This window comes from Anolis sagrei, chromosome 4 (assembly GCF_037176765.1).
Source record: "Anolis sagrei isolate rAnoSag1 chromosome 4, rAnoSag1.mat, whole genome shotgun sequence".
Classification (NCBI taxonomy): Eukaryota; Metazoa; Chordata; class Lepidosauria; order Squamata; family Dactyloidae; genus Anolis; species Anolis sagrei.
Window position 1 is genome coordinate 87,545,429 of NC_090024.1, and position 12,347 is coordinate 87,557,775.

Here is a 12,347-nt window from a genome sequence, read left to right on the forward strand (position 1 = left end):
CCGGCATGATTGCATAAATTATAAATTTATATTGATCTTATGTATTTGTTTATTGTTTTGATCTGTTTTGTTTGTTCATTGTGGCATTGAATGTTTGTCACTTTTGTATTGTCAAAGGCTTTCATGGCCGGAATCACTGGGTTGTTGTAGGTTTTTTCGCGATATATGGCCATGTTCTAGAGGCATTCTCTCCTGACGTTTCACCTGCATCTATGGCAAGCATCCTCAGAGGTGGTCACTTTTGTTCTGGAAACTGCTCCTACTCCCTGGGGGAGATAGGAAAGGGTTTACTGTTTATTTATATTTACTGCACATGATCTTGGTCTTTGATCGTTCTTCCATCAATATGATTCTGTGATCTTGATAGTTTTGTATATCTGTTTCACTTTGCAAGATGATCAGTGCATTTTTGTATCAAAATTCAGGCTCAACACTTCTTTAATGTTAAGGTGAAATATGTACAGTAGCGTACAAGCTTGCAGTTTTGGTGTGTGGTTTGTTTTCTTTGTGTAAAGTGCTCATTTTTAATGATGAAATAACGGTGAATTGTCTCGACTTATTGCTGGAACGTCTGAATATTTTCAATAATAAAATGAGTCAGAAACATGCAGGCGCCCCAGGTGACTGCTCCTTAAAGCAACTGAAAGGATGAAGACGCAAATTACTGCTTGACCCCAGTCACCACCTTCCTCCACCCTCCTTAGGTTATCTAACCATATTGGGCAGATATCTTAGTAATGTCTTGTGTTCAACTTGAGAAACCACTGAAGCCGTTTTAACAAAATGCCCCTCACCCCCCAAAAAACCATGTCCACCCCTCATCTGTTGATGTGGCAAGTGAAAAATAACACATGAGGGTTTTTTGGGGGCTAACCTGAAAGAGCTGGCCAGGTGTTCGAGGTTTTCTATTTGCATATGGCTTCAAAATGATGTACTCTGAGGTTTTGTTTTTGGCTCTTAAAAAGTATTTCTTGGAAGACATCGTTAATGATTTTCATAAATTTAAATACTGAGAAGTCTAAGGCCAAAAATAATGCTTTTTTTCTTCCTTTTTTTAACTGCTTGATTTCAGTTTAGAAATCTGCAGGGAGCTCTGCCTCGCTCAAACGTACTTTTTATTGCCTTTCCAGTTGATAAGATGATTCATGAGTCTGTGAATAGATGGAGATTTGAAATGTCAGTTTAGTGTCACAACCAAGAAGTGGCAAAAGGCCTGTTGGCATTTATGCACATCCCTTACAATTTATGTACAGTACAAAAATAATAATAATTGGCTGATTCTGTAGATCATTGGTTCCCAACCTGTGGTCCGTGAACCATCAGTGGTCCACAAGAACTAAAATATGATCCACAGCCTCACTGTTAATACACCATTGCAGCAAGAGCACCTCGTCTCATAAAACCCTCTTATAGTGTCAAGGCTTATTAAATATAGTTTTCTGTGAGTGAGCAGATGGTGACTACTGGATGGAATATATTCTGTATCAGAAAGAGCTGATGTGGTCTATCCAATGCAATTTTCTGAATCAGTACCCCAAATAACCAAATCAAATCTAAACTGGACTAAAAACTGATGTTAGAAAGTAATCCCTGGTCAAAGTGGTCCCTGTTCAAGTGGTTCCTGGTCAAGTCATCCCTGGTCAGTTTGGTCCCTGGTCATAAAAAGTTGGGAACTACTGCTATAGATAGTTGTCTAGAAAGTCTTTGATAGAATATGGTTAAAAGTGGATTGTGACTTTTTACCCTCTTAGTTCAGGTTGAGTGTACATGGTTTGCAATGTCAGTGGAACTACATAATATTCTTTTCACTGTGGATACATATGTAAGAGTGAAACAACTTGTCGGGTGTTTTTTTACACGGTACATTAATTTCATCTCTGTGCAATAGAAAGAAAAGAATTAACCATTCATATTGGCTTAGAAAAAACGCTGTTATAGTCACCATAGCAGTTGTTTTAAAGTGTTTTTGAAATAGCAATGCATCAAGCCGCTACTGTGCGCCTATGACATTTGGATTTTCCCTTCTCTTCTCTTCTGTTTTTTTTTTGTCTTTAAAACAATTAGGATCAAATGAAAAGTACAAAAGTGAATCTCTTGATAATCTGAAAGGTTATTTTGAGGTTAGCAAAACGGGGAAAGTGTTCCTCAAAATGCTTTTTGTTTTATTTCCAAAATCAAAAGCAGTATTTTAAAGCAATATTTTCTTTTGATTCACTGTAATCGTTAATTGTAAAATTTATTATGTGTTTTCTGAAGAAATTTCTCCCTCTATAACCTGTTGAATCAACAGTGATAATAAAACTTTATAGACCACCCTATCTCCCCGAAGGGACTCAGGGCAGTTTCCAACACAGGAGATTCCACCTGAAGATTAGGAAGAACTTCCTGACTGTGAGAGCTGTTCAGCAGTGGAACTCTCTGCCCCAGAATGTGGTGGAGGCTCCTTTGGAGGCTTTTAAGCAGAGGCTGGATGGCCATCCATCGGGAGTGCTTCATGTGTGATTTTCCTGCTTTTTGCCAGGGGGTTGGACTGGATGTCTCTTCCAACTCAGTGAGTCTATATGGCAAGCATTCAATGCCAACAAGGAAACGTATCAACAAATTACATCAAAACGAGATACATCAAACAATATAAAACAGCGTAATGGTAAACTTAATACCAAATAAGAATATATTAATACCCAATAAGAATATATTTGCCTTAAAAAATTTAGGAGTCCAATTTGACTGTTAACCAGATGGGAATAAATGTATTCTGAACATATAGAATGTCAATTTAACAGCAACAAAGGAAAAGGTGACAACATTGGTAAAGAATCAAGATTAATTAAGAGGAAAAAGCCTTCATTTGAGCAATACCTAGGAGAGTGAATTTACCTAACTAATCTGAAATATTGAGTTAGCTGTAATACAGCGGTAGTTTGAGCAGCAAGAGCGAATTATAGAAATTCAACTGAGCCGACTCTTGTTCCTTTCAGCATTGGCAATCTTGAAATCAGAATACTTGTGCTCATTTTCTTAACTCTCCCTTTGTATCGGTTTAACTGTTTTCTTGACTTTCAGGGCCTAAGAGAAATAAAACATTTGCCTTTGTGGTTACTCTTGTCTGATGAAATAGAAAACTGAGAAGAAAATGAATTTCTTGGCCTGACGCACTGGCAGCCGTCTTCAGAAGCGATGGAATTTGGGGAGAGTCTTGTTTTGAATGGCTTCCGCTCATTGCAGATATTGTACTGGCAATATGTAATGGGTTTTATAGCAGTTGCCAGCCAAGCAGGAGATGAAGTTTGCTTTGCTGTGGTGTAGGTTAAAAAAATCCTAGCAGAATTCCCTTAATTTGTGGAATTTGTATGAGAATGTTCATAAATGCTAGTGTTGCATATAGGCCTCCCTCTCTCTCTTTGCAGCTTCTGCTTTCCAAGATACACACAATACGTTATTGATTGCTTATCCTTCCCATTGTGGCCTAATAATAATAATTTATTTGTATTCCGCCCTATCTCCCTGAGTTGATTCAGGGCGGTTTGCAGCATACACAGACACAAAGGCAAACATCCAATGCCTAGAAACAACGAAACACAGGTCAAAATCAAGGCTTCCCCTTCCAGCTCTGAGGAGTGGTGCCCATCTCTGGCTCTGGGGGGTGGTCTCATCTCTATTTCTAAGCCGACGAGCAGGCGTTGTCCGTAGACACCTCCTAGGTCATGTGGCCGGCATTATTTAATCATTATTTATTTAAAACATTTATATTCCACCCTTCTCATCCTGAAGGGGATTCAGGGCAGATCACAGCATATATATGGCAAACATTCAATGCGGGGACACAAATTCTTATATACATACATAAACATTAAAAACATTTATCAAAATATTAAAATACATTTAAAACTGGCATGACTGCATGTAGCGCCATTTACTTTCCTGCCGAGGCGGTACCTATTGATCTACTCACATTTGCATGTTTTTGATCTGCTAAGTTGGCAGAAGCTCTGGCTAACAGTGGGAGCTCACCCCGTCCTGCAGATTTGAATCACCAAACTTCCAGTCAGCAAGTCCAGCAACTCAGTGGTTTGATTCATTGCGCCACTGCGGGTTCAACAGAGTTCAAATAGGGATACAAACTCAGTTGCAATCCAATTCTCAACCACTATACTGCCATTCTGTAATGCTCTTGTCCAGAATAGTGCTTCTATTAAGTTACTACTTTGGGTAGCCACCACATGACTGTTGCACATTTGAACTGGAGCACAATGGGATTTGTATGCATTGGGACCTGGAGGACCAGACCATAATCTAGAAATTAAGGTTTTAAGTTTAATTTTTTTCTCCAATAGTTTTGTATAGTATTTGAAAGGAACCTGTTTGTTCGGTTCTGTGAAAATAGTTGCTTGTCTTGCTTGTTGCATCTTTTCTTTCTGATTACTCCTTGTTATTTTTAAAAGAGAGAAGGAAGGGAAAGGCATGAAATATGAAAGGTTCCTGTCAAAATGCATTTTAAAGTAATTAGAACTGCTCCTTATTATAGCCAGAAAGATCCCCTCCATCTCCACCAAAGTGTAAACCCCATGACACTTAAACTGGGATTGTAGTGCTGTAATTGTGTGATGTGAATGCCTCAATTGCTCCCTACTCATAAAGCAGAACTGCAGATAATGCCAACAGACGCATAGGGTCTCAGATATACATTGGTTGTTGTGTGCTTACGTATTTGCAGTGGGAAATTGTGTGCAATTCACTGAGCCCATATTGCTTCAGCCCGTTTTGCTCCTAATGACTTTATCTCTCTGTATCTTTCTCCCTCTCTCTTATTCTTTTTTTTCTGGTATCAGTCCAGCTGTGGGGAAAGAATGCTTAATAACAATAAAAAAACCCCTCCAGCAAGTGATTTTGCAGGTGTCCAAAGAGTGCTGCAGCTCCCTTTCACATACTTATTTTCCCCCCTTGTTTGCATTATTGTAGTGCTGTCTTTTAAGATTCTTAAATCCAGATCCAATAAATGGGCTTTCAACTATTTCAAGCAGACACCAGATAGTCGAATTGCATGAAGCTGTTCTTTATAATCAGATACTTTGCTAGCAAATACCTTTTTTGGAATAGTTTCCTTTCAAATTAGTTTGAATTCCTGAGAATACATGCAGTCCCCAAGTTATGAGCAAGATAGGTCCTGTAGGTTTGTTCTTAAGTTGAATTTGTAAGTTGGAACAATTACATATTTTAATTGTAACTCCAGCCTGCCTGCCTACCTACCTACCTACCTATCTTATCTATCTATCTATCTATCTATCTATCTCACACACAAACTTTGGATAGTATAGGGAATTGTTAACACCGTTGTAGTGTTTGTTTTGCTGTCGGTGCCCCTGTTCAGAAGATTTCACCTCACTTTCTGTCTCTGTGATAATTGGATTTTGAAAAATTTGGCTTGTTGTGCAAACAAGGATTGGTGAGAAAACTTCAGTGGAGACCCCCTTTCCCCATGATAATTTTTCCAGGAGTGAATTTCCCTTCCTAAGGGTAGATTTTCTCACTTTCTGTTGTGTCATCCCTGTTTTTAACTATGAGTTGATTGTAAGTCAGGTATTTATAACTTGAAGACTTTCTTAGAGATCGTTTTGAAATTACATCATAAGAAGTGGGATGTAGAAGAGTGAATTGAAATAAGTATGTTCAATAAGATTTCTTTTTGAAAACCCAGGAAAGAAGACTGTTGAACTGTAATTGTTTACATGCAAAATATATCTGCTAAAGAGCACATTCCAGTTGTTGCAACAGATCAGATAAAAATTGATTTTGCATAGGGGGAGGAATGTAAGAAAGAATGGGCTAGACCAAATTAACCTATAATTCTTACAATAGTGCTAGATACTGAGCGAAACAATTGACTCATTTCCTATTTTGTCTCAAGAAGATTTTTCTCTGTTCCCAGAGATTATTTTTATTTGGAAATTTCTGGGATTTCCTCAGTGTGAAATGACAGAAATTGTGGTTGGATTTAAAAACATCCTATTAGTGGAGTGATGCCAGTAGGCTAGAGACGATAAGTGGAAATCATCACATAGTGGGCGGAATTAGACAAAGAGTATGACAAAATATATAGGAACTTAGTATGTGTTTTTAAAGACAACCATAGATACAGTGCCGTAATCGAAACTTGGTGGGATGGAAAGAACAAATAAGACATGCTCATCTCTAAATGGAAACTCTATAGGACAGGAAAGGGTATGCTGAAGTATTGGTGATAATCAAGGCCCCCAAAGTAGTTTAATGCCTGTGATGATGTTATTTTTGTCCTGTCCAATTTATTCATAAAGAGGCACAGTTTCTAGATAAAATGGCAATGTTATAGACCAATGCTACTCTAAATTGTGGTGCGTGAAACAACACCAATCCCTGAGTCATTAGACCAGCAAGTTTCCAGGAAAGGAAGAAGCAATGGTCCCCAATGGGCAATTGATCATTGACATGTTGGAGTAAAAAAATGCGAGTCTCCCACACATGGTCAATCTGAAGCACTGCTGTAGATCCCAACCACATCTCAATGTTGGGTTCACAAACATTTGGCAACAATAAAAGGTTTATGAACACCACATAGACATTTACATGAATCTGTTAGCAGCAACGTTCAGTGATTACAATGTAGGAAATGCTTCAGCTGTACTTCATAAACAGAAAAACGAGCCTTGCAAGTGCTGATGTATTTTCAGTAAATGTTTGATTTTTATACCTGTTTTATATATTATGTATCTGAGGTTACATGAAAGAAAGGGGCCGGAAGTGAAAGAAGTTTAAGAAGCCCTGCTCTAGACTATTGGTTAAATAACTGACCAGAGGTGTGTATGTCTTGATCCTATGTAGAGTACAAGACCTGTGCATGATATCAGTGCTAGGGTTATCAAATAGAACATCCGGTATATCAAAGAATTACAAGTCTGTTCAGTTTGATAACAATGTGGGCATTCTTTCATTAGTCAAAATAACATTTATGACATGGTTTTGATTTTACATTATAGATGGAGAATTACCAATACTGTTTCATCCAGATATACTGCATACACTCAAGTATAAACCTAGTTTTTCAGCTCTTTTTTTAGGCTGAAAAGTCCCCCTCAGCTTATTCTTAAGTCAAGGTTATTTATTATTTTACTCAGTTATCATCATCATCATCATCATCATCATCATCATCATTACATTTATTATTTTACTTTATTATTATTGTTATTACATTTATTATTTTTCTATTTATTATTGTTAATTATTGCATTTCCATTATTTTACTCTATTATTATTATTATTATTATTATTATTATTATTACATTTATTATTTTATTCTCTTTATGATTATTGGAAGGATACGTAAGCCCATTTACATTGAAGAAGGTTAGAATAATGGTTTAATCAGAGATGGGCAGTCTTATCTTAAAGTAACAGTTTGATGTAAAATTCAAAAAACATTTAACCTACTCATGCCTCAATTAATGTAACTGTATTGGTATGTATTTTTATTTTGAAACTCACCAGTAGCTGCTGTATTTCCCACCCTCGGCTTATGCTCAAGTCAATCTGTTTTCCCAGTTTTTTTGTGGTAAAATTAGGTGCCATGGCTTATATTTGGGTCATCTTATACACGAGTACATACGGTATTTAATTTCAAAAGAAACTGCTCATAAGTGCACATTTGAGCAATAAACAATTCCTTAATGTCAGATATATAGGAATCTTGCAGCCATGGGATCATCTATATGACAATAACAACAGTAAGTATGGTAGCTTTTGGGGAGGGGAGACCAAAATCCACGTTAGAGATCATTATGAAAGATTTCCAAAAAATCTAAAAAAAAACCAAAGCAATAAATGTGCATTCCTCATCACCACATTTCAAGATGATAGTACTGGAACAGACACAGGAAAAGGCAACCAGAATGATGAAGGAAGTGGAACAATTCTCCTTTGAGTTAATGGCTCAACATCTTTGCTCCAGTCTTCTGTCAAAAGGAAATCAGTGTCCAACCTAAGTAATATAGAACAGAAAATATGGGAAATGCAACCCAAAATAGGTAAAGAAGTAGTCCAGGAATACCTGGCTACTCTCAATGAATTCATGTCTCCAGGGCCAGGTGAACTACATCAAAGAGTATTGAAGGAACTTGCAGAAGTTGTTTCAGAACAACTGGCAATACTTTTTGAGAATTCTTGGAGAATAGGAAAAGTTGAGGCCGACTGGAGGGGGCAAACCTTTCCCCTATCTTCAAGAAGGGAAAAAAAGAGAACCCCAACAATTATTGTCCAGTCAGCTTGACATCAATTCCAGGAAAAATTCTGGAAAAGATAATTAAGGAGACAGTCTGTAATCACTTAGAAAAGAATGTTGTGATTACTAAAAGTGAACATGGATTTCTCAAAATCAAGTCATTCCAGACTCATCTTACCTCTTTTTACTATAGAGTCAGAAGTTTGGTAGATGCAGCGAATGCTGTGGATGACCGTGAGAGGTATTTAACAGTGAAACTCTCCGCCTCATTGTGTGGTGGAAGCTCATTCTTTGGAGACTTTTAAACAGGTGCTGGGTGGCCATCTGTTGAGAGTGCTTTGGTTGTGCTTCTTCTGCATGGCAGGGGGTTGGACTGAAATTATGGTCTTTTCCAGCTCTATTCTGTGATTCTGAGGTTACAACATTTGTAGTTATTTAGTTTAGGAGAGCTAAGGCGGAGGTTATAAGATTAGATTTGGTGTGCAAAAATGAGTTGCACAAAATTGTTTCTTTCTCTTTCATAATACTGGAATTTGGGTTCATTTATTGATGCTCAGTAGAGAGAAAAAGGAAGTACAATCAGTTCTGGCTAGTACTTGGATGAGGATACTATCATTGAATATTGGTCTGTAGGCAAAATGACTTCTTTGTCTTCCTTTCCTAAGAAATCCCTGTGAAATTAATAGGGTCATCATAAAGTGACTGGTGACTGACTGGAAGGTATACATATATATGATTTTGAGAACTCTTCATGAAATCGTACATACATTTTGAAAATGCAGCTAAAAATGAATGCAGTTGAAAAATACTTTGGAAACATTTGAACCATGGGGGAAATGTGTAAAAATGTGTGCACAGGATAGGTATGTCAATAAATAAGTACTTTTGTAAAACATGTTTAAAACTACATGTAAAAAGGTATCGCTTGATGAGCAAAGGATAAGGCAGGAATACTGATTGGAGAAGTATACTGTATAGATTTTACAGCTTTGATTTTTTTTCTTTTTGTTTACAGAATTTTATTTTATTCTCTTGGGTCTGCTACAATTATATTCGATACAAATAACTTGTTTCGGTAATCAAGAATAATACCTTACAGATATGGTTTGTTATGCTTGAGTTGAGGTTATGCTGGGGCAGTTCTTAGATGTCTGCCTGTGGGTGCACACAGGAAGGATGCTGGCTGTGCTCAAGTTGCAAAAGGTTCTGAGAGTACCATTTATGTAGTACTGGTATTATGTACCATTTCTATAGTTCTGAGAGTACCATTTATGTATCTGAATTGAATAGAATTCAGCATCTGATCTGCTCCTACTGCTGCAGTTTGGTGTAAAGGAACATTGTTTTTAAGAAGGAGCATTGTTTTTAAGAAGGAGATATTTGTTAATTAGGATTGTTGTAGTATGCCTTCGTTTCAGAGCAACCCTAAGTCTAAAATTTAGGGCAGGGGTCTGGTAAATGACCTCGGAGGGCCATATCCAGCCTGCGGGCCTTTGTTTGGGGACCTCTGACCTAGAGGATTTGATTGTGACAGTGAGAGGGCCCAAGAAATGGAAGCCGAGTCAAAGCAAAGTAGTGCAGGACACAATTTCTGCACATCTGTGCAGAAATAGACCCCAATTTGACCTGCAACTACACTCCTGAGTTGCAGGTCAAACTGCAGTTCTCTGCACATTCCTAGACTATCAACAGTCTCCTGTCTCTTATTGATGGGTGATAGCTGTGGAAGTTATTTGCAAGCCTCACTGGCCAACTCCAGCCCTATCCCTGCTTTGTATGTAGGAGATCCTGCATTTCTAGATAGATGTGGGAGACACATGGTACATTCTAAAACACTGAGTGAGCATCTGTGTCCCACCAGTGTGGACAACACAGAGTTAGACAGTCCGGTGGTCTAACTTCCTATGCAATATAAACTGTATTATCTTTGATGCCAACCTTTAAGTTTTCCAAAGTCAGACCTTACTACTTCTGAGAATGCTTGCCATAGATGCAGGCGAAATGTCAGGAGAGAAGGCCTCTAGAATATAGCCATATAGCCCGAAAAAAGCCTGAAAAAACTTACAACAACCCAGTGATTCCAGCCATGAAAGCCTTCGACAATACATTTTCCAAAGTCTCTTGCCTGGTAGCGTTCGAATTCCCACCTTTGTGATTCATTGTATGTGTAAAGAGGGAACTGAATGTGATTGAGAGAAGTCATGGGGCTGCAGCTCTGTCCTCATCTCTTCGATTGTGCAACTTCCTTGGACTCCAGTGTACATGTCCACCTTAACTATCTGTCTCTGGAAAGCCTATGCTTGTAATCCTCTAGAAACAGAATCTTTTGCCATTGGGAAGCCCTATGGAAGGAAGGCTATGAACACTTTTAAGTTTCCTCTGCTCTCAGGCTTAATATTAGCAGCCCGTCTGATGTCCATTTCAGTGCCTGGACCAATATGATACTGGGACAAGTCTGAGGATATGATTGATCCAATGAGGCTGTGTCTTTCCCTCCCTGGGGAGACCCACTTCCCACACTTTCTGTGATAAAATTCTTCCTATAACATCTGACTGAGAAAGTGAAGACTGTACACATTATTGGAAAATGCTACAGCAGCAACACATTTCAGTAATAATTTTAGAATGAAAATTTCTGTTATAGAAAATACCTAATTTTTGCAGTTAAATGTGTACATTACATTTGGTGAAATAGGTAATGAAACTCATTAAACATAGACTTGAGAAGAATAACGGTCTTCATCACCTTCCTGCATTCACATTTAATTTTGTATACCCATTTGAAGAAAGCAAGACACATACGTGAAGCTATGTTAGGAATTTATAGTAACCGAACAAACGAGGCATATTTCCTAGACAACTTAAAACCCAAAGCTAAAAGATGTTACCACTGAAGCTGTTCAGTCTGATGTGCCTATACCCGTTTGCTCACATGTGAAAAATATGATGGACAAAACCAGATTTTACAGTTGTATGTCACTGTTTGAATGCGATTTTCCTGCACCTTGGCCAGGGGTTGGACTGGATGGCCCACGAGGTCTCTTCCATGATTCTACTGTTGGCTGTCTATCGTGGTGCTAATGCTAAATGACAACAATGTTCCCATTTTGGTTATTTATACCATCTTAACTTTATCTTCCTTGTTTTCTTTCCCCTTTTTGCATAGGGAGTGAAATATTTGTGCATACCTGCTGCAGATTCACCCTCGCAAAATTTGTAAGTATAGAAAAAACCAACTACATGAAAGTCCAGATTGTTTAATGTCGCTAGATGAGCTGTGTAAATATGTCAGACTTCTCAACCATTCCAGTTTGTTTGTTTGTTTGTTTTTTACAAATGGAAAATGCCTCTGTCGAGAAGACATCTTGTTTGTTTAATGGTAGACTCATACCATGGAAGCTCTCTATCTCTGTCCCAAAGTTTCCTGCCTAATCCTAGCAAGTGGTGCGTTGACAATTACCTACTCACAGTATTGTTGTGAGGGTAACTTGGAACTTCAACTCCCACCTATGTGTTGCTCAATCTCCTTGGCGGTGTGACAGGCCAGACACATGATAAATTTGGTAATAAATGACAAGCATAATAGACTGAAATGCATGGCAGTCATTAGCCCTTCTGAAAAGCTAGCTCCACCTGGCATTACCTCCTCCCAACTTTTGTCCAGCAGCTACTCCACCAAACTAAGAAACCTCATAGCATTAAAAACATACGTTCTTCTACATCTCCATTCCCTTTTCCTCCCTTTTTGTGTTTTAGCTTGTAAACCAGATGGGAAGGGCTTTCTTTTTTTAACTGTTGTGTAATTTCCATCTGGATGAAACTGGAAGTGAGATAGATAGATAGATAGATAGATAGATAGATAGATAGATAGAAGGCTTGGGTAACCACGGAAAAATTTGGTTCTAAACTCGTTTTGTTTTTAGGGGGCCCTTGTGTTTCGTTTTTTTTTTAATAATTCCGAAATGTTCCTTTAAAAAAATTTGAAATTTACGAAATTTCGTAAAATTACGAATCCATTCGTTAATGGCAGACGAGATTGCGCAATATGCTAAAAAAACCTCCAAATGGGACAGGAGGAACTTCTGAAGCTTCCCTCTCC

At 38.0% G+C, this 12,347-nt stretch overlaps 1 protein-coding gene across 1 annotated transcript in view; it reads left to right on the plus strand.

The window, feature by feature from the left end:
* Positions 1–12,347, plus strand: part of DUSP22 (dual specificity phosphatase 22) — a 46,731-nt gene that overhangs the window by 18,532 nt on the left and 15,852 nt on the right. Inside the window, 1 exon segment of the mRNA XM_060774744.2 lies at positions 11,415–11,464. Within this exon segment, the coding sequence (XP_060630727.2) occupies positions 11,415–11,464 (50 nt within the window).